Genomic DNA, 27,710 nt, shown 5'->3' with positions numbered 1-27,710 from the left:
GTTTTGTTTTCCCCAATCTGAATTACATTAAAATAAAGACCCAGTTGTTTTTATTTTTCTACTGTGCAGTAAGAAAAAATATTCACAACAAACACGACAATATATCAAACAATAGTTCTACACAAGTTACCTTGATACCTCTTTAACTGTCACTTAAATATCATAAGAAAACATTTTAAGACATATACAAACAAAACTAGCCAGGTGTTACAACTTATAATAAATTAACCCAAAGAAAAATAACTTTATATATATATATTTATATTATATACACACACGCACACAACAGAATGACACAATAATATGCTTCTTCCCACAGTTTAAGTAAACAGATAAGTAGTCTAGCCAATCTAGCTGTATTTGATCTCGGCCATAGGCATCATCACATCTGCGATTAAATAAATAAGTGTTTCAAGCAACATAAACAGTGTTTCAAATGTACCAACACAGCCCAATTCTATCAGCATGGGCTACAAAGTGAATTTGAAAATTGCTTCATGAATTTAAAGCAAATGTCTCTTTTGTTTTCCTCTCCTAAACACATTACATTTAACTATGATACTAAGATATGTAAATAATTTTGTAGCACCTACTGCTCAAACTAAGGAAGTTTTAGATCAAAAGGAAAATTAATCTTTTTAATTATTGTTCTGACATCCCATACTGATGACTTAAAGAAAAACTGTCTTTCAACTCATCTCCTTGCTTTTGGGTTTTGACTGTGGGGAACTGTGGTACCCTGGGTAGAACGAACACTCCTTTCCCCTAGTGATTAATAATTGTTTTTTTTATTATTATTACATGCTATGAAAAGATATGAAGATCATCTGTTTATAGCCCATCCTTCAAAAAACAGTCTACGAATCCAGTTTAAAACACACATCTTGATCTCTAAAAAGTTACCAGTGCAGTATGAACGCGACAAAGTTGTCAATTTCCCCTAAATTAGCCAGTCAAAATATTTTTTTTCTCAAATCCAGATTCTCTTGTAAAAATTCTTTATATTTTATAAAAATAGATTTTTCTTGAAACCCATTTTCAGCAAAGAGACCACCTCTTTGGCAACAATGTTAATGTTATTAAATTGTTAATGTCATCAGGTATCCCCCTGGCCCCCATCCCCTAACAGAAGACTGTTTTTAGTTCACATGATATAAAAGAAAAAAGGAAAAATAAAAAAATTTGCAAAAGTTTTTTTTTTCATTTTTGCAATTTTTATTATTCCTCTTTAATTTGTGTGGGTTTTTTTTTTTAACCAATCTGATTGGAACATTTTTGACAAAAAAGAAAATTCTTTTTTTCTTTCTTTGAATTCCATTACTTTGTAAAAATTGTTTTTATTATTTTTTTTTGTTTTTTGTTTTTCTTCTTCAAATGAGCGAATGGTCATCTTAAAAAGACCCACCTTCAAGGAAGGTAGCAAAGTTAGCTGGCTGGGTAAAAATCCCTGCACATCGCTATCTATGTATATTATATTCAACAACGACAGCTATGAAAGAACATTCAATGCATCAAAGGTATTTTTTTTTTTTTTTTCTTTTTTTCTAAGCATTATAAAATCCTTTCCTGGTACACCTCAGGATAATCCAATGTTTTAATACTTAGGCAACACTGGCTTATAAAGTCCATGGTTGAATATAAGCCTTGAAAAGTTTGTTTCTCTCTCTTTTGTGTATGTGTGTGTGTGCGCGCGTGTGTTTTGTTCGTATATATTTATATATATATTTTAATAAGTAAGGATGGGAAATTCAGGACTTGTGGGCTTTGTTGGTTTTAAAGGAAACTTGCAGCACTCTGTCTCCCAGGCGGTACCCGTTGAGGCTGGCGATGGCCATGGCTGCCTCGTCATAGTTGGTCATGGTGACAAAGCCGAATCCCTTGCACTTGTTGGTGTTGAAGTCACGGATGACCTTGACATTGTTCACTGCGCCGAAGGGGCCGAAGAGCTGCCAGAGGACACTCTCGTCGGAATCGGGGGACAGGTTGTAGACGAAGATGCACCAGCCCGTTCCTGTGTGACCAGGGATGTTCATTCCCACAAGGCTTGTCATCCCGTCAATGGTGATGGGGGAGAACCTGGGGGGACAAGCAGAAGGGGGGGCTGGTCCAGACATCAGTCTGACCACGGATAACACACAGATGCACAGACACAGACACGGGGCAAAGGGCCGAGTGAGTGTTTGCAGGAGAGTCTTCAGGGTTTAAAAACCAAAATGCAAAAGCTAACATCGGTGGCATTTCTGCTGATGGAGATGGCTAGATGGCTAAAGCAGGTACATGCCAAGAGAGAAGTCTAGGTCCATTCCCGACAGCCACCAGGGGCTCCCGAGGCTCCCACCGCAAAGCTCTGTCACAGCTCTATCACAATCTGTGCTCAGCCGTTGTCCCACTTGACCCACCTCACCCCACACGAGAGAACGAGCTCTCGGGAAGGGGCTCCTTTCATTCATCCTATTGTTCTACTTAGGTATGACATGTGAATCTCATAGACACAGTGACGCATTGAAAATACTCAATAAATATTTATTGATTGAAAAGTGAGGGACTAGTTGATGTAGTGCTTGGGAGATTTGATTTTATTTTATCTTTTAGGCAGATTACGGCGTGGCCCTTGAAGTGCTCAGATCTTCCATCTTTGCAGTCCCCTGATTTATGGCTGTCAAAGATGTCTTGATATTACTGAGGATGGAGATACAGGGGACTGAACAGACATGTCTTATTGTTAACCTGATAAGTGGCTTGTGTTTCATTTATTATTTATCCTAAAGGGTTCACCCCAAGAAAACTTCACAAAAACTTGAGCAATAATCACAGAGATGTACCACTCCTCAATGCTACATTACATTATCTGGAATTCATTTCTAAGGATCACTGGAGCGAGATTTCAAGTGGTTTATGCATTTATATGTCTTGAATTTCTGTACCTAAGAGAAACATAAAACTGCTATTTACCTTGTTACGACTACTTTTGTATTGGCCTTAGAAATCAGTTTTTGTGTAATCTTAAAAAGAAAAAAATAACCCTTCAGATTCCACTCACTGTCTGGTAAAACAAATCCATGTACAATTTGTGATGGATGTAGCAGATGAAATAAGTAGGATACTGGTGCCTATAGCAGAACAGTATTTGTTACCATTTGGTTTCAGACCAAACTGGTACAGGGATTTTGACGCTATACATTGACTAGTAGCTTGCTTTCCATTTGGTCGAGTTTTCCAGGGGGAGATGGGAGAAGAGGAAGCAAAAGCTAGGTAAGAGCATGGGGAGACACATGAGCTAGGACCGTTTTTTGAAAATAAGTAAGCTGAGCTTGGGGGTGCACACCTATAATCCTGGTACCTGGGAGGCTGAGACAAGAGGATCACAGGTTTGAGGCCAGTTTCAGCAACTTAGTGAGACCCCTCGTAGCTTAGGAAGATACTGTTTCATGGATCATAATAGTAGTAAAATTTCTGTTTCAAAATAATAATAGTAAAAAAAGGATGGGAGCTCAGAAGCGATGCCTGTGGCAGGTTCAATTCCCAATACCAAAAGAAAAACAAAGGCAAATATTGGTGGAGATTTGGAAGTTTTATATAAAAAATGTGGCTGCTGAAGATATGCTACACATAACTTGATAAATATTATTTTTGCTACTATTTTCTAAGTCAACCTCCCCTCTTGCTTAAAAAGAAATAAGATAAAACAACAACAACAAAAATCCTGGTATAGATTCTTAGAAGGGCAAATATGAGTTTAATTGCTGTTTGCCTTATTTCTGGACTGTCTTCTCAATCACCTCTTCTTCAACTGGGTGAACCGATCCCTTACAGTTTATACAAAGAGAATAGGTCACGGTCAGAGCCATCACCAACGAGGGCAGAGCTCCTGTATGAAATCTCTTGGCTGGCTCTGGAGCATGTACGTAGGAAGGATTCTAGACCCAAGTCTGGGTTCCATCAGGAACGGAATGCTGTTATCACCTAGTGCTGTCTACTCTGGGCTGGCACCAGGGGCAGCTGTGACTTCCCTGTTTTCATTTGTACTATAAACATCACTTTTATCAAAACATTTGGTACTACCTCCCTAAAATCAGGCAGGAGCAAAGGGATGGGATGGAGTTAGGAAAGATGGAAAACGCCTGGGCACAGGCAAGTAGTGTGTTAGACATGTGGCGATAATTCACAGTTATCCTGACTGGTGCTGGGACTGAGATTCAAGAGGCTGGCACTCTGGTGGTGGAGTCGGAGTCAAGTTACTCCCTGCGGTGTGCCTGCCTTCCAGAGTCAGGGTACTTACCACACATGGCCAAAGGGTGAAGAAACTGCCTAGATAGTAGGAGGGTGAGGCGGACTATTAAAGACCGCATCTCCTTCCCTCGACTGGAGGAAGGGGCATTACAGTGTGCAGCTCTACTGAGCAAGATGACGAAGCTCTCCATCCCTAGTGGAGCTTATCAAGAGCACCTATGGGAATCTCTTGGCCACAGTTACAGAACACACCCTGCTTTCACACATTCAGATTTCATAATGGGTCTGGAGTGCCCCTGTGATTGCACTTAGAGAGTCCCCAAACCTAGACCCTATTTTGAGCCCCTCAACCCCACAAAAAGACTTTAAATGAAAGAAACAGCAGTTTCAAACCCACATACATATATAACCAAGGTAGGATTGATAATAACTGTTAAAACCTGTAACAAAAGAAACTCCTGGTTGAGGTGCACACAGATACACTTCATTCTCAGGGTGTGCCCTGAGAGGCGCACGAGGTGGGGGTGGGAGTCAGTGCGTCATCCATGTGTTAATTTACGCTTTGGCCAGGGCTGGTAGTCCCAAATCTAATTTTCTCCCCACTGAAAATCATAAGACGGTCAGCCGCGATAAGCAAGACGTTCTAATTTGGATTTGCTGGAATCTGTCCTCTTAACTGAATTTTGGCATCGCTAATGCAAAACAGTTGCTCTGCAAGTTTGCAAAATCAGCCAGCAAAGAGTCAGAGCTTGTTCCCTGAGGGAGACCATTCAGAGGGCCAGATTATCAAGGGCCGGGTAGCTGTGGCACCTGAACCATAGGAGGAGCCCACCTGCAAATCAAAGAAAAAAGTGAAACACACAAAGACATTTTGTGTGCCCTAAAAGAAACAAAACCAACTGAAGTCTGAAATTAAAATTAAGAATTGGACATGCTGGTGGAAGAAAAAGGAAGAATTAAAAAAAAAAAGTAAAGTTAGTGAATTAAAAAAAAAAATTCTAGCCCCAGTCTGTGCCAACACGGACATCTGGCAATCTGTGGAGTTTTAATTACCTCTTTACGCCATAGGCCATATTAAGCAAATTGTCCAGCCTGCAAAGAGAAGGAGGGTCTCCGGGTTAATGCCTCACAGATGGCAAGATCACTCAATGGAACTATTAATAAGAATGCTCCATTTTCAAAGAAGAAAAGCTCAACGACTTTCCCCACTGCTTAGGAGTGTATCCACCGGCAGTCTCCCCCTTTCCTGCCTCCAACTGCAAGTCATTCACCTAAAGCGAGGGTCTAATGAATCCCCTTTTCTTTCAAGGTCTGAATCCCACTCCCCCCACCTCTCAGAACATTTGTGTAGATTTTATTTTATATTGTGTGTAAAACTGTTAGAGGTGGAGGAGGGGGAGACTTCTTACATTGTTCATCTTTTACTATAATTAAATTTGTGAAAAAGGTCTCTGGTCCGGATCAACAATACGTATGCACACAAAACGCATCTGAATGGACCTTTTCTGTTAGCCTAGCTGCATTAACTAAGTCTTGCCACACACACTTTTGGGGGCCAGGGAGTGTTTGTGGGTTAAGATTAAAAAAAAAAAAAAGCTTACTCTTTACAGCCTGCAAACACCTCTAAGCAAACTGTCATTATGTTATAATCTTCCTCACGTTCGGCACCTTATTTGGGGACAAGCTCTTCACACCACGGGGCAGTAGTAACCATAGTTTCCACCATTAGAAGCCGGCTGGAGAGGCTTTTTACATAAATACTGCATGTGCTCTCACACAAAATAAAAATTAGATGACTTGGACTCTTCATGAAATCATTAACCATTTCAGATTCACGGGGTAGGGGAGGACAGGGAAACTGATTTTTCTCCTGGCTGTGGCTAGATGGACTGTTACTATTCTAGATGGAAGGACCTACTATTTTTCCCAGGCAAAGTTTAACAAGGAGAAAAACCTTTTCATTAAAGAGAAGTTGGGATGTGGGTGGAATAATATAACTGTTTAGAATTTACCCTGGGTAAGTTAAGACCGTGCTATGCTTCCCACAGTAGAGGCTGGTCAAGGCCTGGTGGAGAAACTTGCTTTTCAGAAATGCCTTGCTGCACTGGGTGCTTCCTGGGGCTTGGGTATCCAAGGGAAACACTAATAAGGCTTGGATGGCATCTACTCCTTATCTCCAGAGTGTGCTGACTTAGAGAGTAAAGTTGACACGAAGAAGAGTTTCCTCTGTCTCAGTACCAAACAGAATTGCCTGAGAAAAGGATCTGCTTCCCAGTTTACTCTGTACTAAAAGCCTCTGTCCAGCCTTAAGTCTATACCACAGAATGTCACCTATCTGGGATTGACTCCTGTTGAAACGGAACCTTTTTGTTTGATTAAATACAGAAGTTTTGTTTCTCCCAAATAATCTCAAGTTTAAACAGTCACAGTGATATCCTGGAGGGGGCCTTAGAAGAGCATTTGGTTCCTCTGTCTCATTTTACAGGCGTGGAAACCGAGCTCCCGGGGTGTTCTGCACAGTGATTTCTGGGGGTGAAGGCTCTTAGCCTTGCCCCAGCCTTCAGAGCATGGCCTTCCCGGTCCCTGCCCAGCTCTGTACCCTGTGGCAGGGCTCCTTCCTCTGTGGGCATGCCTACCTGAACCTCTGAGCCTGGTGGTGGAGTGGGCCAGGGTAGCGCCGGTTGGGAGACTGGTAGAGCTGGGAGAGCAGGGCCTGGCTGGATTTCTGGCTGGGGTTGTTGGCAAACTTCACAGTAATCGGTTCCGTAGCACCGCTGGGCTTCTGGCCGTTCAGCCCTTTGATGGCTTCTTCTGCCTCAATCCTCTTATCAAAGCGGATGAATCCCACCCCTCTAGACACTCCTGGGGAAAGTGAAAAAGAGTTTATGGAGTGATCAAACCAAACTGGTAGATATCTGAGAAGAGATAAATAGGGCCCCGTGGGCATTTTGTGGGGTTTCAGTCCATTCATCTATGGGGAGAGGTCTGAGCCTGGCCCTCTGATTCTTTCTGACCCGTTGAAATGTATCTACCTTCATTTCAACTGGCACAGATCTGGGCAGATGCCTCCCACCCACGGAACACAGGGATCTGGTGCAACTGTCCCTTCCAGCTCTCTGCCACTGCCCTGCTTAGACCTCTTCTCCTTCAAGTTACTGTAACTGATCACACATATTCAGTTTCTATTTCTCCAGTGTGCTCACCACACCTAGCAACTAAGTCATCTATTTGAAATGTCAGCTCTGACTACAATGTACCCTTTAAAAAAAGAAGAAATAATTAGAATCTACTATGGGTAGGTTAAGACTGTGCTTATGTCTCGCCCAGTAGAGGCTGGTTGAGGTTGTGGGCCTCTTGTACCTTCTGTTGTATTTTGTGCATGTTACGTGTTTTTCACCATCTCAAACAGAATAAGAAAGAAACAAGGTGTATGAAACACCCTTCCGTGGCTCATTGCTGCATATAGATAAAGTCCAGACTTCCCGGTATAGCATTCAATGTCTAGAGAAATCTGGCCCCAAGTCCTCTGTGAGGCCTCATTCCGGCCACCCTAAACTATCTGACATTTCTTGAGTAGGCTGTGTTGCTCCTCAACTACGTGCCCTGGGATATCCTGTCTTTTTCAACTAGAATGCTCTATCCCTCCTTTAACTTCAAGTTATCTTCTTGCTCTTTTCAGAAATTGCCTCCACCATTGAGCCTTCCCAGTGCTCATCACCAGGTATAGTACGCCATCTCTGAGCTCTCCAGAGCCTGGTATACTGGAGTCCTGCAAGGGCAGGAACACTGCCTGCTTTGTCCCTGGTCCCCAGTGTCCCTCTGCACTGTATCTGGGCCAGAGTCTACTTCAGTAAGAGTCACCACATGAATCAAATGATAAACATGTGCTACCGTACTCTCAGGGGTGAGATCTATATTGGGATCAAGTTGGGGGCAGGCAAAAACACCTTGACATTAAAAAGGCAGCCCAAGGTACCTTACTTACTGAGAGGGCATGCTTGGCTTTCTTTCTTTATTCTGGATAAAGAGCCCGGGTTCATAGCCCTGTTCTGGTCCTCACTGGCTGGAGGGAAGTCAGATAGCTGACTTTGGACCTCTTTCCTGATGTATGAAATGAAGTAGTTTGCGGTTCTTCCTACCTCTGTCTATGCTATGAATGGGAGCTAGAGCTACACATACAGGCTTTCACACGCAAAAGTAACATTAGTGTTTGTGGGCTGAAAGAGACTTTGAAGGCCACACAGTTTCATTCTCAACCTGATACCTGAAGCCTCTTCTACAACCCTGCCACATAGCACCATGGCTGATGGAATAATTCCCCTGGTGGAGAACCATGACCTCCCAAGATGGGCCATTTAAAATTTGGGTAGTTGATGGATAAGAAGTCTTTCTCCCAAAGTTAGAAATCTACTTTCTCATGACCCACATCTTCTACTTTAAGCAACCATCAGTCTGCTCCTAGGGTAACAGCACTGATCCACAAGGAAAGAAATGACAGGGACACTTAACCTGTGACTTGATCAACCAGGATTCGTGAGGTGATGATACGGCCGTATTGCGAGAAAAGCTGCTCCAGCTCCTTCTGGGTCATGGTTTTGGGAAGGCCACTCACGTAGAGGTTAGCATCCCTGATGGAGGCCGAGCTCGGACGGGCATACGAGACCTAGGAAAAGGCAAGAGGAGCTGAGTCCATCACTGCACTCATCCCGAGCCAAGGCCGAAGCCTGGGGACAGCCCCCATTTATCCTTACAACTCGGGTGGGGTGGGGGTGGGTTAAAGTGCTCAGTAGTCCAGAGTTTGAGCAGCTCTTGCAACAGTAATGAGAACTAGGAGAACAGCAATAGATAACAAAAGGAGAGTTGACGATAACTTAAAACAAATGCATAGATAAGGGTCTCCAAGTGCAGAACAAAATAGCTACTGTATGGCAGCTGTTAAATGCAGAACTACCCACGCACAAAGTTCTGAAGATTTACCTCCTGGATGTGGGTGTATAGATGATTTACTGTATCCAACACATAATAATCTTTGAATAAACCAAAAAAAAAAAAAGCCATGAAATTCTGCTCTGCACATTTCTTTCCTTGCCACCCTCCCTACCCCCATTTCCCTTCTTGAAAGCATAAAAGCGATCAGGTTCTCTGCAAGACTTTTTTATGTTCCATCCTTTGTGTGGCTCCAATCTGTTCCCCTAAGGTCTGCTCTCGCTGAATGACAAAGTGCTAGTGTAATAGGGCTGAATGAACATCTGCTTGGGAAAGCGGGTATGTGACCTTGTCCTCACATCTGCAAGGACCAGTTGTCCCTAACTTCGAGGCAGGGCAGATAAAACCACAACAAACACAATAGGAAGGGCTCCGTGGACAGGAAGAGGGAGGGCGGTGGGAGAGAGGAGAGAGCCTCTTGGATGTGATGGCTACGACAAGTTTGACTTTGTAAATTTGTCCTCCCAGATCGCTCAACTGCTTTTTTTTCTCCCCAAAAAGCTAACACAGAAGTGTAAACAGATCTGAAATTCCATCTGCAAGAAGCCAAATCTGTAGCAGTACACATAAGCAAAGCAAACCCCAGCAGTCATTAATTTTAGACTTTCATTTACTTATTTATTTATTTTTTAAGAAAACAACATCAGACATTTGAAATATAATTTACAGCTAGTCTAACAAAAGCACTTTCCTGCTAAAGCTATTTCTGGGGCGGTTATGGCTCAGAATAGATGATGAAAACAGTCATTTCAGAGCACATCTGACAACGTTGGACAGGAAGGGACTTACATGCCTTAGCATTTTTTCAGTTGGGAGTTTTATTTAATATATAACCAATTTTGCAAGCCCTGGTAAAATTGTAGGGGTGAGTGTGTGCACGCACACAAAAGCAAGCGTGCAGGAGGAATTGTATGTGTTAAAACCAGACCTTTGGCGTTAAGAGCTAAGCCTTCAGCGAGCAGCAAAGTGGGCCTTGCTTCTGGAACCTTCAGGAAAGAGAATGGGTGCAGCAAAGAGGAAGAGAGATGAGCGGACCTCTCACCCACGACATGCGCTCCGTCTCTGTGACAGAGACACCAGGTCCCTTTATGAGTTCCACACTAAAAATAGATGTTGACTCAACAGAAAATGATGTGAGTGACTAATCTGCCTCGCCGGCCTCCTCCTGCTGATGAAGCGAGGCAGCTGCCTACATTGTCTACATCTTCTCAAAACTCATGGGTGGCCCGCGAGGCCTCTGTAGGCTCTGCTCCTTCCCAGAACACTGCTCAGAGGCAGAGGGGCCTCGAGGAGGGTCCCTGTGTGTGCCCCTGGAGCCTGGGGCCCAAGAACCCCATGTGACTGCCGTGTGACTGCCTGGACAGGGCTCTCCTCCACAGAAGGGCCTCTTACCCCTCTTCTCTAAAGGACAAGGTCAGGTTATAACCTAGCAGAAGCATTTTTCAGGCAGGAGGAAGGAGTGGTAGGGAGAAGAAATATAGGGATAGGTCCACAGTTACCCTTATCCCACCCTGTCAATGACTGACAATTATCTGAACAGCACTTGTGTCCCTCCAAAATACAACCCCCCATCTGGTTGCCTTTGCTCATGAAGATAATCCTCCCCCCTCCCCCTTAGGTCCAAATCTTACTCCTCTGAAGGGATTGGCTTAAATGGCAGCTTGTCTTGATAGCTTTCTCTGTCCAATCTTATCTCTTCCTAAAAATCTCAGTGCGCTTGGTGAACCATGGCACTTCACTGGTTCTGAGCGTAACTCCCCACTTCTCTAGCTTGTCTGACGATCCCCTTGAGGTCATGGGATTTGTATGTGTGCATTACTCATCTTTGTGGCTCCAGCTCCCAGACACAGAGCCTGATTCCTGCTGGGTGCTCACTCTCTACTGAAAACAGTGAATGAACAGCCACAGCTCATGATGAATGCTGCTGCTGTTGCTGCTGCTGCTGCTGCTGCTGCTGCTGCTGCTGTTGCTGCTGCTGCTAATGGCTCTTTTGGGGGTAAACTGTTGCTTGGGTTCTCCACTCAGGTGGATCACTGAGATTCAAGCACCCAGAATCATAGCTGTGTTCTCCTACTAAGCTGAGAGTTAAGGATCAACTTCCCTGCTCCTCAGTACCCGGGGATGGAAGGACCAAAAGAAGATTGTTCGAGAACTAGAATCGCTTCTCTCTGCAAACATTTCCTGAGAATCTACTATGGTCCAGCTACAGTGCTGTGTACTGGGAACACAGCAAGGTCAAGCCATGCTCTTTTGCTCTGAAGGACTTCCAAGTCCAATGGGGGCAAGAGATGGCTCACAGGAGGTACTCAGTAAATACGGGGCAAACGGAAGAACGGATGAGTAAGAACAGAGACTAGTTCTCACAAAGCCACAAGATCTGTGCTACGGGTGTGACTTAAGCCAAAGGAGGATAAACCAAGGGTTAAAAGGGCCAGGGAGAGACACAGCTGAAAGGAGACTGGGTGAGACAGGTGGCGGTGGGGTCAGGGAATGGTGGCCTGGTAGTAGCCTCCCTCTCCTGTGAGGACAGATGAAGCTGAAGGCTTAGAAAGTTTTTGGCACTGTGCATTGATTACTATCCAATAAATGCAAAATGGGTAGTCATGACCTTGGGTCCCTGTTAGTCCTGTACAGCTGGAGCTGGGGTGCAGAGGGAAGCAGGTTGAGGACAGACCCTGCTAAGGAAAAGGAGCTGGCACTGGAAGGTTAACAATACAACCAAAATAACTTCCCCAAAACATGATGTGACCCATCCCAAAAGACAGGTGAGCAGCACCTCCGTCATTCTATCCCAAGCCTGAATCCAGTTCTCCCCCCCCCCCGCCAATGTGGACCCCTTTAATGATTATGCTTTTTAGTCCCCTAGGCAGAAAAACCTATGGGGAAGAGAGGGTAAAAAATGGCAGGCAAAGGATCTTTCCACATTCAACATCCAAATGCTTATCCCAGTATCTACAGCTTCCAAGTTTCCTCATACATTTATTGAATCCGACTGAATGACTACTGGTATCAGGCCCTTTGTTAGGCTGAAACACTTCTAAAACCCTGCAGAGGGTCCAGCACTGTTGTCACGTCAGCCACTGAGCCAGTGGCCCAGAGCCTGGGGCTCCCAAGCCAGAGGCTAGGCCCTGGAGAATTCCCCTTGCCTCAGGTCCTCAGGATCCTGTTCCTTCATTCATCGGGAGTCTCAGAAGACAAGATTGGCATTTCTAGGCCAGCAAGAATCTTGCTCTGGAGCTCAGAAAGCGCCAAGAGTGAAGAGGCCACTCCTGTCTCTGGGTAAGGGTGGCAGGTGACTCTGAATGGTTGGCTTTACAGATGATATTATAAAAAGAGAGAGTTGCAGCCCTTTCAAGCTCCTCAGCTCTCCCCAGCCCTGCTGGCTCCCAGTCTCCCCACCCTCTTGCTGCAGTGACACTACAGCTACAAGCTTTGGAGCCCTGACTGTGAGCGGGCGCCAGCTCTCTCTAGCTGTGTGACCTTGGACAAGAAATTTTATCTTGATGAGTCTCAGTCTCTTTAATGGTAAAAGAGGGGTTGGGGGATCAAGTCTCCTTTGATGTGTTCTTGTAAAGAACTGAAATAATATATTTTATGTGTCCACAACATATCTAGAACTTAGTAGATACTTAGTAAAAACTACATGGTAAGTCGTTTAGGCTTTTGTGGCCAGGCTGGTATCTAACCCTCCTTGGGACACATTCTCCAATTTTATCAAACAAGCAAACACCAGAAACACTGGCGAATGCCTGTAGAGGCGCTGTCCTCCTCTGCCATCCTAGGGGGTCTGGGCCATCTTTTAGCATGTCACTGCTATGGATTTCCTCCAGCATATTTTCCCAGATCCCACTGCTTCACATGCACAAAGCACTTTCCATTATCCAAAGGGACTTCCCAACAGTACTCTCAGGGATCCTCACAAGGTGGGTAAGGTGGGCATGGCCGCACATCAGAGAGGGCGGGGCAGGAACAGGCTTTACCTGCTCACAGCCAGGGCGTGGACTGGGCAGGGGGGAGGAGCATTATGGTCTGGGGAAAGATGTTTCCTGAATCATCCAGTGGTACCTCTGGCCCCTTGTCTGACCTGCATAATACAGAGAAAGGAGAGGACATGGAAAGAGGGATGAAGACACATGGTCTAGGGCTACGAGAAGGGTGTAGTGAGAGGAGAAGGCACTCCTTTAGGAGACCACTGGCATTTGACGAAAGTTCATTCACTACTCCCTTTCCTTAATACCTACTATGTGCCTGGCCTGGGATGGCCCTCAGAGTGTCTCTTCTTCAAGGATCCCACAGTCTAGTGCAGGAAGTAAGCAGATGAAGACTGCATGCAGAAGGCTGTTGATGGGGCACTCATTTTCCCCTTCTGGAGTTTCCTTCCCTATTGGGAGAGCCCCCCGGAGAAACAGTCTAGGCCTTTCCTAGGCCTTCACCCATTCTTCTCCAGGAGAGGTGGAGTAAATGCTCTCAGTGGAGCTTCAGTGGAGGAAAGGGGCAGGGGAGGCTCAGATGCTGCCAGCTTTTTTAGGAGCACAAATGCTGTGCTAGGCTCTAAGTTCTCCGGGGGCAGGCTTTATGCTCCTTTAGGGAGGCCTGCAAGGGTGCACAACGCTGTTGACGGAGTGTACCCATCTGTCAGCGTGTAGAGTTTGGTGTCAGGAAGCCCACTGTGTCCATGTGGCTGTTCTAGGCCTTGGTAATGAAGATGACGTCAAGGTTCTATGTGCTTCTCTCTTTCGTCTTGCCTTCCACTTGGTTTAGAACTTGGATGTGGAAAACACTGATCCTTCGCTGGACTGCTTTGGATTACAACAATTACATGACCTGTGGATGCTTTCCCGAGCTAGACATTCTATTTACAAAATTGTTAATGTCCATGACCACAGTTTGTAGTAACTGGAAATAAAGGTGACAGAGGTGGCACTGTTGATCCCAGAAGTACTATTCCTAAAATCTGCTCCACCAAAACTTGGTGCTACGAATGGCCTCAAAAGTTCAGGGCAGAATCCAAGACGGCTGGCTCCCTCCCTTACCCATGTCCAAGGACAGGAAGCTCACGAGCTTATGAGGCATTCTATACTATTATTGGACACCACTGATCATTGGAAAGTTACTCCTTCTATGCCCCAAGAACATCCTTCCTGTCCTCATCACCCCTTATTTGTGGGTCTCATTAATAGATGCTGATTAGAGTATAACTGTATTTTGAAACAGGTTACTCTAAAGAAGTTCTTTTCTTTTTCTTTTTTCTTTGGTAGTACTGGGGATGGAACCCTTTTATCTCTGGGCCACACTCCCAGACCTATTTTTTTTAAAAATATATTTTATTTGGAAACAGGGTCTCTTAAGCTAGAGAGGCTGGCTTTGAACCTGCGCGATCCTCCTGTCTCTGCCTCCCAAGTGCGGGGATTACGAGCTGTGCTACCATGCCCAGCCTCTAAGGAAGTTCTTGTTTATGCTATCTTCACTGAAAAAGATCCCATTCTATAGTAGAAAAGGATTTAGAGGGTAAGAACATCTTACCCTCTCTAGGGCTGGGGACTTGTGGCTGTGTGTTCTGCCCATTTTCTAGAATTGTGACTTTGGGATAAGTCACTTGACATTTCTGAGCTGCATCACTAGAGTAATAGTTTAGAAGCTCTAAGAGAGCTGTTTGCATGTAGTATTCCCAGGCGCAATGCCTGGCACACAGTAAGTACTCAATAAACAGTGGCTTTGACTTGACTGCCGTGTAATTAGGCCTTATGCTCAACACCAGGGGTGCAGAGGTGAATACAACAGCCCCTGACATGAAGGGCTATTAGTCTAGCAGAGGAGACAAACACAAACCCACGATTTCAGAAGATCAGGTTGCAGATTTTCCCCAGTCTGTTGTAACACCCTATTCTCTGAGTGAATAGAAACTCCCTAGAGCAGACAGGTCCCCGGGGAACATTCATTCCAAAGAGACCAGAAGAATGGCAGCAGAGAGCAGACTGTGGTGCTGCTAGGGCTTCTAGGAGCAGCTCCTCCCAGCAAGTTGTACTCCCGCCTCGAGGAGCAGGGAGAGGGGTTCCTGGAACAACAGCTTTGGTCGCAAGGAGGGGCTCCCCTTGCTGCCTGTGGCTGCAGCCTGGCCCACAGGTGGGAAGGTTCCCTGCTTTTCCACTCTTTCTACTTCCCCCTCACCTGCCACCTGATACAAAAATATTCTGGGGCAAAAATGGATAGCAATGCTTCTAATGAGTTCTGGTCATGCCATTATTTCCTGCTCAGAACTCTTCAACAGTCCTTTGACACCTCCTGACGGAAGTCCAAACCCCTAACGTGCACATTCTCAGCCTCGTGGAATCTGGCCCAACTTCTCCACTCTGCAAACTCCTTCCCAAACCCTACACTTGAGTTCAAACCGAAACACGGGGCAGCTTTCTGAGGATGCGCTGTGGGCTTTGCCTCTGTACCTTTGTTTTGGCTGTTTGTTCATCAAGGCAAACGAACTCCTGCCCATTCTCCTGAGCCCCGTTGTGGCCTCCTCGAGGCCAGGCAGCCTGCTCTCCCCTGGACTCTGTAGAGAAAGCCTATCCTGCTGGCGGCAGCTGTCACACCTGCTTCCCATCCCGGCCATCTGGGCTAATGCCTCACCTACCCTATTAGTCCGCACTCCTGGTGATCCTGCAGATGCCCTTTGGCATCTATTTGCAAAGCTTTACCACCAGGCAGGAGCCTGAAAAAAATGCTATCTGAATTGAAACAAATGTATAATATACTTTATGGTGTAAATTTTAGCTTCTTTCCTAGGAAGTGACTCGAATATGAAGGAGCCAGAAGGAATCATGGGGTTAAGAGTACCATAAAGTATCTGGCACACAGTAGGCCTGATAAGTCCTTCCCTGTCTCCCTCCCTCCCTTCCTTCCTTAGTTCCTTGTGGTACTAGAGATTGACCCCAGGGGAATACTATCTCCCAGCCACACCCTCAGCCTTATTTTATTTTTTATTTTGAAGTAAGGTCTCACTAAGTTTCTAAGGGCCTCATTAAGTTGCTGAGGCTGGCCTTGAACCTGCAATCCTAAGTACTGGGAGTATAGGTGTGCACCACCACACCCTGCTAAGTATTTCTTCTAAAGGCAAAAAAAGAAAGAAAGAAAGAGGTCTGATGATAGGTTCACATGCCTCTCAAATTCTTTGAAGAAATCCACCACTTATAAAAGGTGCTCCTAGCCAGGCGTGGTGGCACAGGCTTGTAATCCCAGCATTTGGGGGTCTGAGACAGGAGAATCGTGGTTCACTAACAGACTCAGCTACTTAGTGAGGCCTTTTGCAACTTAGACCCTGCTTCAAAATAAAGAATAAAAAATAGGGCTGGAGGCGTAGCTCGGAGGTAGAATTCCCCTGGGTTCTATCCCCAGTACTGCAAAAAAAAAAAGTGCATTTTTTACAAAAACATGTACATACATACATATACACGTGCAGGTTCTTGCTGTCTCACTAGTGGTCTCCAGAAGGGGGATACATACTAAAACTTAGAAGGCCTGGTTGAGGGGAGAGCTGGTCTCAGACACAGAGCCCAGACTTGGTTTCCACTAAACCACAATTCCTGGCAGCTGGTGAGATGACTGGCCACCTGGAGCTTCATACTACTTTCCACCATGCAGAGCTTTCTGTATATGTTGTCTGAGTTTAGTAAGCCCCAGATTCATTTTTCTTTAGTCTCTTAGGTATCTCTGAAATGCGTCCCTTCTGCATTTAATTTTCACCTCAGGGGAAACCTGACTCATCTTCATCCTAAGGAGTGTTTCTTTTCTTTCTTTCTCATTATTCTTTTTTTTTTATTTTTTTGTGGTGCTGGGGATTGAACCCAGGGCTTGTGCTTATCAGGCAAATGCTCTACCACTAAGCTACATCCAGCTTTCTTGAGTATTCCCAACAAGCCATGATTACCTACAAGTGAGTTATTATTAGTTCCATTTTTCAGATGACAAATTCTGGTTCAGTGAGATCAAGTACTTGTCCAAGGTCATGCAATTGAACTAAGAAAGAAACTCAGTTATGACTCAAAGTTCTGGGACCTTTCCACTGTGCCATGCTAACCTGAACAGTGAAATGAAAACCATGTTCTTGGCACAAACAGTTACTTTTTCTGGAAAGGTACCAAGTGGGAATGATCATGCTATAATATTTTATCAGACTGCTAGAACTGAAAAGAACCATTCTGAAGATGAGGAAATGTGCTCAGAGAAGTAAGGTTAGTTACCCAAGGTCATTTCTAGTAATTTTGACAGTCTGAGACTTGACTCTCCATCTTAACTCAGAGCCCCTTCAATGCACAGAAAGGGAGCAGGGGTGAGGGGCGCGCTGCGTTCTCTGATCTTTGGCAGACCAGCAGTCCTGTCCTGAAGCGGCAGGATCACTCCAGAAGTAATTCTTTAATCCCCAGGGCCAAAATGTTCTAGGCTAGCACTGTCCCATAGAACTTGCTGGAATCAGAAAATTCTGTATCTGTGCTGTCCAATATGGTAGCCATTTAAACCAGGCCGAGTGCCATTAAGGAACTGAGCTCTTAATTTTAACTAATTCTAATTCAAATATAAATAGCCATACGTGGCTAGTGTCTACTATACTGAATAGAGCAGTTCTAGGCCCAGAATTATAGCATTTCTAGAAATATATTTAGGGTCAGATAGTTGTAATTCATTCTGGGACAGTACATCAGCCCTACCGATTCCATTTGAATGCTTCCGAGGATGAGAGACTCGCGGCCATTTAAGGCAAATATTCTACTCTGACGCCTACACAGGTTTTCTTCCCACGTTTTTCAAATATAAGGATTCAATTAAGGCATGGGTCACTGCAGAGTTTCCTTTTCAAGAGAATGAAAAAGCAACCATCATGTGGTGGATACGTAGGTGCACAGCACTCTGCCATCTTTGGCATTTGCCTCTGAACAACCTATATAGAATGTCAGGCCTTTTCCAACGAGCCTAGCATGGGATAGACACAGACATCAGGGATGAGCTGACCAAAGTGGACAAGAAGAGGCTGCCAGTTCCTGTGGTCTGGAGTCACAGTTCTGCTAACAAAGCCAAGGGGCTGCCGCTCACATCACGCTGTTGGCTTCTTTCATGTGTGTTGACGGCTAAGGCCCCTAGACCTATTCGATGCACTTCTCAAAACCTAAGTGTCCTTCCAAGCTGTACATGTCTGGTTTTCTTCTGTAATTCTGTCACAGGACACTGCAAATGACCTTTAAGATACTAGGGAGCCGGGCGTGGTGGCACATGCCTGTAATACCAGCATTTGGGAGGCTGAGACAGGATGACCACAGACAGGTTCACAGCCAGCCTCAGCTACTTAGTGAAGTCCTCTGCAACAGAATAGGGGGTATAGCTTGGAGGTAGAATGTCCCTGGATTCAACCTCCAGCAGCAGCAGCACCACCACCACCACCAAAAAAAAACAAAACAAAAACAAAACAAAACAAAAAAAGCCCCCAAAACAACAACAACAACAAAAAAAACTGGTATCACATCATTTTTACTGGGCTGAGAGAACAGGGGAACTCTATTTCCACCTTCCTGACTCTTAACTCTGCACGTCTGTATGTGTTTGAAATTATTCACTCAAAGGAAGTTAACAGGACACCGGGGAACAGAGCAACCCAATGCAATCTCTCTCCAGAGAGAGGACAGCTGTACAATTGGGGTAAACACGTGTCCAGTTTCTGGGGGTCTTGCCGTGTGCTTTCTCCTCGGACCCAGTGACCCAGCCGCCCCTGCTGACCTTGACAGGGAAGCGCTTCCGTCCCAGCTCTGACTACAAAGCCCGTAATGGGGGAGGAGAGAAAATGCCTTTTTATTATTAATAAGACTGAGGGAGGCAGGCCATCATTTCTGGGTGGGGTGATACCCGTCAGCAAAAAATGATCTCCTAACTCTCCGGGAAGCATTAAGAGCCGTGATAGGAGAAATAATTGCTTATGCCGAATGCAAAGAAAAGATGCCTCAGCGGAATGGAGGCCTTTAGCACGGCAGGTGGATGGCGGCAGGGGGGGCCAGGGAGGAGGTGTGGCTCCCCAGGACCCCGCCAAGGGAAAGGAGCAGGAGGGGCAGACTGGAACCTGCAAAGCTTGAGTGTAGAAGGCTCCTCTCGGGGCACCGTTAGTGCTATTAGAGGAGCGAAGGGAAAATGGAGAAAGGGTTAAGCAGCATCAGAACACAGAGGCAGGAACAGAGGCACTCCCTCTGTCTCCCTTGGAAGGGAAAGCTTACATTCACACACCTTCCCCTTCTCTGGTCCTGGTCCCTGGAGAACTGGTCTGCTGCCTCCTGATAAAGTGTCTTTCTTATTTTCCCACCTCATCGTCTGATAGAGTGCCAACTCTCGTGGGTTTGCTCAGAGTGGCAGAAGCAGCCCTCGTGCCCCTGAATCTAAGACCTAGCCTGGAAATAACTCACATCCCCCAGGTTGCACAAGAGCTGTACTTCAGAAATGTTTTATTTCCAGTCGTATTTTTTTTTTAATCAGTGAAGGAAGAGCTTAATGCAGTGATTAGAAGAAGAAAAGTCACAAAATCATTTGTAAACATGTAAAGTGACAAAGAAAGGACAAAAATATGTAAAAATGTTAACCCATGTAAATGTTTCTCCATTTAACATTGGGCTGAGAATGGCTGATATGCTGTGATTTAGTATATTCAAAATTATTTAGAAATAAGCAGGTCTTGCCATTGTTTTGTACTGAGTATTGAACCCAGGACCATTCTACCTCTGAGCTAGAGCCCAGCTTGATTGTTTTTTATTTTGAAATATAAGTTTCTGAGGCTGTCCTTGAACCTATGATCCTCCTATCTCAGCCTCCCAAGTACTGGGATTAAGGGTTTGAGCCACCATATCTCACCAGATCTTATACAATGAGTGAAAAAGCTCCTAATATAGCTAATGAAAAACCAGACAGAAACTCACACAGTGCCTGTAAGCTACTGGTTTCATTTGTCAAACACTCCATGAGGCACATCAGCAACAGCTAAACCTTACCAGAGCACACTCCTCTTACCCCTGCCTGCCAGGCTCCCTAACTCCCCACAAGCTCCAGGGGAACCTCTGCAGCCTCAGGCCGCCCCATCTCACTGTACCAGACTCACCCCTTCATGTGTCTGTGTCCCCCCAGAGGCAGGAGCCCCTGGAAGAAGAGCAACAGTAAACACTTCTCCGATCCTGCTCCTTACATCTAGGTTAAAACCAAACAGGTGCCCTGAAAGTTTTAGTAGGAGTGACAGCAAACCTCAAATTCTGTTGGAATCACATTTTACTGAAGATTCTCCGAACTTTCAGCACACATATGCCTTTTTTGAAGGTACTACAAAATCATTTACTTTTCTTTGTCCTTAATTAATGTGACAAAGACCAGAACCAAACGCAACTGGATTCGATTGAGTGCCTCTTAGTCAGAGGTTGAAATTACAGTATAAACTCAAAACTGCTCTTTTATAGCCCAGGAGAGAGCAAGGGCCAGGACAAGCATCAGGTGTGGGTCAAGGAGTACTGGGAATCATTTTCCAGAATCCACAGCCATTTTACCCGATGCTTCCCAAAGTCTAAAATAATCCTTGTTGGCTGGGTGTGGTGGTGCACGCTCATAATCCTAGCTTTTGGGAGGCTGAGACTGGAGGATCGTGGTTTGCGGACAGCCTCAGCTACTTAGTGAGGCCCTCCATAACTTAGTAAGACCCTGTTTCAAAGTAAAGAATAAAAAATAGGGCAGGAGGTGTAGCTTGGAGGTCGAATACCCCTGGGTTCCATTCCCAGACCCGCAAAAAACAAAAAAATGTTGGAGACAACTGGTGGTGTGCTGTAGGTGGTGGTGGTGATGATGAGCTCTAACAAAGAGCATCCAGAACCCCTAAAAGGGGCAAATAACCCCCGCTGAAATGACCCAGTTTCTCAAGGGGGGGCTCCAGCCTACAGGCCTATGGTCCAGACTCCAGGAAACTGCCGTCTCTGGTTCACCTAAGTCCTAGGATTTAGCAGGGAGCCTGGAAAGCAAGGGTCCAAGAAGAAATTATTCGAAGCCAGGTGTGTCCCTAAGTTAACGGTACGAGTCTGTTTACTGAAGAACCTAGAGGAACCATGTGATTCATTCATTTGCTTTTTATATCTCTTTCCTATGCCAGGGAGTATAACCCCGTGGATGTGGAGCCAAATACACACCCACACACCCTTGCTGACTGCACGTGCCGCCGAGCAGGCAGAAGGCTTGCTTACGGTAGTGCTTTTGACCTACTGCCACAGAGTTATTTTTAAAACATTGTTTTCTTACTCCAAATCTCATTTGCCAACTGTGTGATCCTGGGTATGTCTCTTAACCTCTTTGGGCCTCAGTTTCCTCATTAGTATAAAGGTGTTAATAGCAACTTCTTACAGGGGTATTTTAAGAAATACAGCTGACATGTGCAAAGTCACTTAGCCTTGGGGATGGTTCCAGATTCAAATGATAACAAGCATGTATAAGGATTATAGTCTCTTGGGGAACAGTTCAATGAAAGAGAGCAGAACTATTACGTACTATTATTTTTATTTCCTCTTGAGCTCATGCTCACTCATTAAATAGCATCTTTTTGGTTAGTCCTTCACAGGCCATGGATGCTAACTCTACTTCAACTGCCGGCTAGCCGTGTGCTCTGGACAAGTCACCTCACGTCTCTGAGCTTGAATGTTCTCCCGTTAAAGAAGATCTAACCCAAAGGTCCATTCCCTTGGAGCTGCCATCCACAACTACTCAAGGGGGCGTAATTATGCATCATGCCCTTTCTCTGCTTTCTTTGCTAGAGGTCTGACCTTGCTCTCAACCTGCCCTCAATATCCATACACAGTCACTGTACCTTCCTCTTAATAAAGGCATAAAGGATTTTTGTTGACGGGAAACCATCATTTGTGGACACCTCCTACTAGCATCCTGATAATGAGCCATCCTCTGCTCAGTAGGCAAAACAGTGTTTGCATATTTAGATCTGAGTTCAGAGGTTGCAAACTGCCTTATCCAAGGGTCGACTATTAAGTTCTGTTTGGTCTTCCTATATAATGCTTTACTTTTTTTTGAGTTAGTTTCCAACCTTTAAAATTTGTCTTTTTTTTTTTTAAATTGGGGATTAAACCCAGGGGTGTTCACACACTGAGCTACAACCCTAACCCTTTTTATTTTTCATTTTGAAACAGGGTGTCTGTCACTAAGTTGCTGAGAAACTCTCTAAATTGCTAAAATTGGCCTTGAACCTGTGTCAGCCTCCTGCTAAAAAAACTGGGATATCTGATATCCCAATAAAATAAAAATAAAAAATCTAGATATGTTTCCATTGAACAATCAGAAGATCTGGCAACAATCATCTGGATTTAAGCAATCGCCATCGCCGCCTGCAGCAGCGGAGTGAGAGAGTAACTGCCCTCCCTCCCCAGGCTCCCTCAGTCACTAGGGCCTTCTGAAACCATCCCCAAACCTGGCCCTTAATCATTTACCTTCACAGGAACTAACTCTCCACTGCCTGCACTTATTATTATTATTTTTTGCATTACACTTAATGCAGTGTGTTTTGCAGAAAGCACTCCAGAAATGTGAAATGGAGGCACACATATAACCAAAGTTCATGAACATGTGAACATGTACTAGACAGTTCAAGATAAGATTCCCTGAAATGCATGTTTCCAAAGAAGACATTTGTGTTTTCCAGATTGGCAAGTTATCTATTCCTTCATGGGAGTCAGAGCAAAGAGACAAATCTCATGTCACTTATCAAAGCAAACTGAAGCAGAAGAAGTGAATAGTGGCCTAAAAGGCAAAAAAGCAATTTTAAGAAATTAATAAATGATGAGACTATTAACAGCACACAAAAAGGGTTTGCTTCCCCCCCCCCCTCGTGCCTTTAATATGATTTTTACCTTAAACACTGTGTCCCTTTAGGAAGGGGAAGAAAAGTTAATAAAGGAACCTATCACTCAAACTTAATTTTTAGTAAGGCAAATAAACTGCTTTAATGAAAGGGCTGAAATCCCCAGGTTTGCACATTAAATTTTCATTCGTAGTAGAGAATGGAAATTATTGATTCAGCCGTGGCATCATGCATTTTGAATCCTACAGTGCTTCAGAAACTCACATTTCCGCTGGGTGCAAATGTGTTGGCAGCATTTTGATGCAGGGGGAGCCCAGGCTTGCGGGGAGGGTGGAGAGAGGGATACAGATAGGGAAAAGAGGCAGAGCTCTGCTTTTTGTGGAAAGAAAATAATCAATGTTTCTGGTCTCTAAGATCCATTTAGATAAAGCATCTGATGGGTCAGTCAGGGAGTGTATTCTGAGACCAGAAAAGCCAGATCCATTCAGCCTTTGGGGAAACCTCAGGGGCCTTAAGGAATACTAAAAAAAAAAAAAAAAAAAAAAAAAAAAAAAAGGCAGACTTGATGCTGATGATTTGATCCCAAACCTCTGGAGAATTTGGGTTTCAAGAAAACTGTAAAGAAAAGCACCTTTCTCAGTTCAAGGTCAGGGTGTCTGTCAAGAGAAGAATAAATGTCTGACATTCTAATGCTGAACTAGATAGCACAGAAAATCAATGAGATCCACGAATACAGCTCTCAAACTGGCCTGGCCTCATCAAAGAGTCAGGTGGCATAAGCATCCCTTCTTTACTTAAAGCATGGAAATAGGTATGTTTTTCCTTTGAAGGAAATTAATCTTCCTGTCTCTCAAGAGGACAACTCCATAATTAAACCACTCTTGATTATCCCCCCTTAGAGGACTCACAGGAACTGATTCTAAGCCTAGACATGGGCAGCGTGAATCAGGCCCATTTTGGGGTCTTTGTGTAACTAAGACTGTGGGAGATCAGGGGAAGCAATTATCTTTAGAAATACGTGAAACTCAATTTCAAAAGTAAAGCTGCCTAAAAAAAGAAAGATAATCACATAATGTATCCCAAAAAGAGGTTTTGTTTTTATTTTGATTGCCTCCCAGCTAAGATTATCTTATACCAGTAGTCTCTCCCATCACTCTGGGTTTGGAAAAGCAGCTCTGCTGGACTAAAAAGTTCTGGTTTTGTGTTTTCAGACGCCGAGAGCTGGTGCCATCTATAGATTTCCATTCTGGGAGAGGTTTCGCTTTTGTCCTACTTTGCGTCAGACCTGCTGTCGTGAGGATAAGAGCGCCCAGGAGACACTTCCCTGTGGTTTAATAGGCTCTGAAGGATGGGGCTCATTAATCGCCTGGCAGCTGCCCCTAAACAGGACGCTGTCTGAAGGTGGGAGAAGAAGGAGAAGGGAAGTGAGGAGCAGGCCAGCTCTGTGTAGACCACCGCCAGCAGCCCAAAGGGGAGCCCTCCAAGCGAGCAGCACCACCTCTTGGAGGATCCCATAGGTGAAGCCTGAACAGAGAGCTCAACTCTCCAGCCCCGAAGCCAGCGCCTCCTGGAGGAGCTGGAGCCAACCGTGGCTGCTTTCCTTTTTGACTTCACAAAAGTCACTCATGAGATATTATCTGCCAGCTTGATTGTTTTCAGATTGCTAGAATATTGTTCCTTTACTAAGTACTCATCAATTTTTTAGCACGTGTCCCCAAGACACTAGAAGGTTTATTTAGAACTGACATTTCCTTCTCGTTTCTTGGCGAGGAGGATCCTCCCCACCCGCAGGCAAGGCCATGCTCCCATAGCAGGTGTCTGGAGCTGGCCCTGCTCAGCTCCCATTCTGTCCAAATTCAGGCCCTTGCCGGGCATGGTGGCGCACGCTTATAATCCCGGCATTTGGGAGGCTGAGACTGGAGGATCGCGATTCACGGACAGCCTCAGCTACTTAGTGAGGCCCTCTGCAACTCAGTGAGAGCCTGTTTCAAAGAATAAAGAATAAAAAATAGGGATGGGGCGTAGCTTGGAGATAGAATGCCCCTGGGTTCTATCCCCAGTACCACAAAAACAACAACAACAAAAAACAGCCCCCCGCCCCCCCAAAAAAAACAAAACAAAACCAAAAAACCTTCAGGCCCCACTGTTCAGACCTGGGACCACTCCCCTGCCCAGCTTCCTTCCTTGGCTCATTCCTGCCATCTCTGCAGACTCAGGCTGAAAGGCCCTCTTGGTGGAGTCTTGAATCCCAGGCACCTTGTCTGCCTTATGGATGGGAATCTTGGGGCTCCTGGTCTCTTCCCTGTACTTAGCCCTCATCTCACTCCTTTGTAACGGCCCGTGTACTTAGTAGAGATGACAGTAAATATTGTTCGAATAAATAAAGAGTACCACTTCTGGCTCCGCCCAGAGCCAGATTTATTAGATCCACAGAATAAAATGCATACAGGGCCTCCTGTATCAGGAGCTGGTAGCACCTCTTACCTTTATGGTTTTGGTCTGGAGTCTGAGTCCATTTAAAGTGTTGATGGCTTTCTCTGCATCCTTTGGATCAATATAGTTAACAAATCCATACCCTAAACTCTGTCCTGTGGAAACATTAAAAAAAGAGAGAGACAGAGATAGATAGATAGATAGATAGAGAGAGAGAGAGAGAGAAGAGAGTGAGTGCTCAGTATCTTTATAGAAGCAACACTTCCATTACAGTGAGTCAAGACCCTCTTCTAGCACATTCATTCTTTACACCAGAGTTTACCCCAGATAGAGAGACTGCCAGCTCCTCCATCTCTCACTCTGGCTGGACTTCAAACTCTCAGGAGCTGCCCAACCTAAACATGAGTAAATACCCCAGCGTATCCATACCTGGTATGTCTAAATGTCCCCATAGTCAGGATGAGGCAGGACAGGGTGGTAGAAAGAGAACAGGTGTAGTTTATTAGAAGAAACTTGAACTGGGGTTCTGTGGCTTTCCCTATCAGCTGTGTGACTTTGGAGAGAAGTCGTTGAGTCTCCTGTTTCCCTGATCTCTACTTTGGAGAGAACAGCACTTACCTCATATGAGTTTGGGAGTTAGTGAGCTGTTGTATATAAAAAGCACAAGGACACAGCAGATGCTCAACAAAAGACAGCTCTGCTCTGTTCAGCCCTGTCAAGTCAGGGCAAGCACTTGTCATAGTAGAGAAGCCTGTGGCTTTGGCCATGCCAGCCACACCTACACTGACTGGGATGTAGCAGGATCTGAGTAGCAAAAACTGGAGATACTTATAGTGCAGGATGCAGGCATGGTCAGAATTTCAAGCAGGTGCTACAAATCATTCTTTGCTCTCATCATCCCTGAGCAAAACAATAAAAAAAAAAAAAAAAAAAAGAGGGCAGGGCTTCTACTGGAAAGAACTGAGGGGCTCCTGACACAAAGGGGAGCGTGCGAACACATTCTGCAAAGAGGATTTAGCTACTTTAGGTGGAGATGGCATCAACTTGTCTGCTAAGAGAGGTAGCAAGTGACAGGGCTCCCCCCCTAAGTGAAGTAAAAATAATGTGCTTGCGATCGTGCTACTGATTATAAATAGTCCATCAGCTCTGCCATGTGTCATCAGCCAGAAATATCATTAGGAAACTTTACATTTCCTGACATACCCTTTAAGAAACAGAGCTCGTGGTGGCTGCAAAACCCACTTGAACTTCCCAGGCAATGGTATCGATTTGTGGGCGGCAACAGAGCTGAAGGGAAGAAAAATGACAGGACAATGATGGGACATCACATGTCAGGGAAGGCTGATGATGTAAAGCGCTCTTTGGAGTCCTGGGGCCAGGGCTGGAGACAATACAGCAAAAATCCTGCCATGTCCTGGTGACAGGAGCCCATTTCAGCAGCCAAAAACTCTTTCCAACAGCTTCTGTTTAGCTGGTGAATGTCTGTGTTTGTGTTGGTTGTAGGAGGGAACCTGGGAAAACAAGTTTGGTTCTGGATCAGAAAATGGGTGACTGTGCAATCCTTCACAGGGTGGATGCGAAGAGGATCACAAGATAGTGCAGTGACATTTGTCCCCCAAGTGGAAAACCTAAGATGACAACTTTCCATTAGGAGGTACCTTTGTGTTTTGGAAAAACAGGGTTGGAATAAGAAAGACAGAGGCAAACTTTGCCAGATAGGCCAGTTACTGTCCAGAATTGGTAACTGAAGAGGGAGGAGAGGAGTGAGTGTCGCTCTTTCCGTGTGTGTGTGTGTGTGTGTGTGTGTGTGTGTGTGTGTAAGAATGCATGAGGAGGTGAAGAAAGAGGGAAGGAGGGAAGAAGGAAGAGGGAGGAAGGGAGGGAGGGAAGGGGGAGAGAGAGAGAGAGAGAGAGAGAGAGAGAGAGAGAGAGAGAGATGTGTACTATAAGACCCTGCCCCAAGTTCCGAGAAACTTCATTTTGCAAATACAAAAATACAAGAGATGAATCCATTGGTTTAAAAATATCACTTATCCTAAATTTGGCTTCACCTCATCAAGCCTAACTAGATTCACCTAATTAAATCTAGTTTCATCATGCAAATTTCTCAGTCATATTTACCTTGCATATACGAGAAGCCTTAAAAATGGCTGCACTAAAATATTCTTATAATCACTTTTTTAAAACAGTCATACACCAAGTTGAG

At 44.9% G+C, this 27,710-nt stretch overlaps 1 protein-coding gene across 8 annotated transcripts in view; it reads right to left on the bottom strand.

Annotated features, from left to right (window-relative positions):
* Positions 1-1,748: 1,748 nt before the first annotated feature.
* ELAVL4 (ELAV like RNA binding protein 4) overlaps positions 1,749-27,710 on the bottom strand; it is a gene marked incomplete at both ends in the record, with an annotated part of 92,381 nt that continues 66,419 nt past the window's right edge. For 4 of the 8 annotated variants that reach the window (XM_080691084.1, XM_080691087.1, XM_080691081.1 and 1 more), the window contains 5 exons: positions 1,749-2,076; positions 5,284-5,322; positions 6,867-7,092; positions 8,740-8,893; positions 25,556-25,659. In XM_080691084.1, the coding sequence (XP_080547210.1) occupies positions 1,749-2,076; positions 5,284-5,322; positions 6,867-7,092; positions 8,740-8,893; positions 25,556-25,659 (851 nt within the window). Of the gene's footprint in view, positions 2,119-5,283; positions 5,323-6,866; positions 7,093-8,739; positions 8,894-25,555; positions 25,660-27,710 lie in introns of all 8 variants that reach the window. The other 4 variants (XM_080691083.1, XM_080691086.1, XM_080691085.1 and 1 more) reach the window with 3 other exon arrangements.

Source organism: Muscardinus avellanarius (assembly GCF_963383645.1).
Source record: "Muscardinus avellanarius genome assembly, chromosome: 3".
Classification (NCBI taxonomy): domain Eukaryota; kingdom Metazoa; phylum Chordata; class Mammalia; order Rodentia; family Gliridae; genus Muscardinus; species Muscardinus avellanarius.
This window is presented reverse-complemented; position numbering and strand designations above follow the sequence as displayed.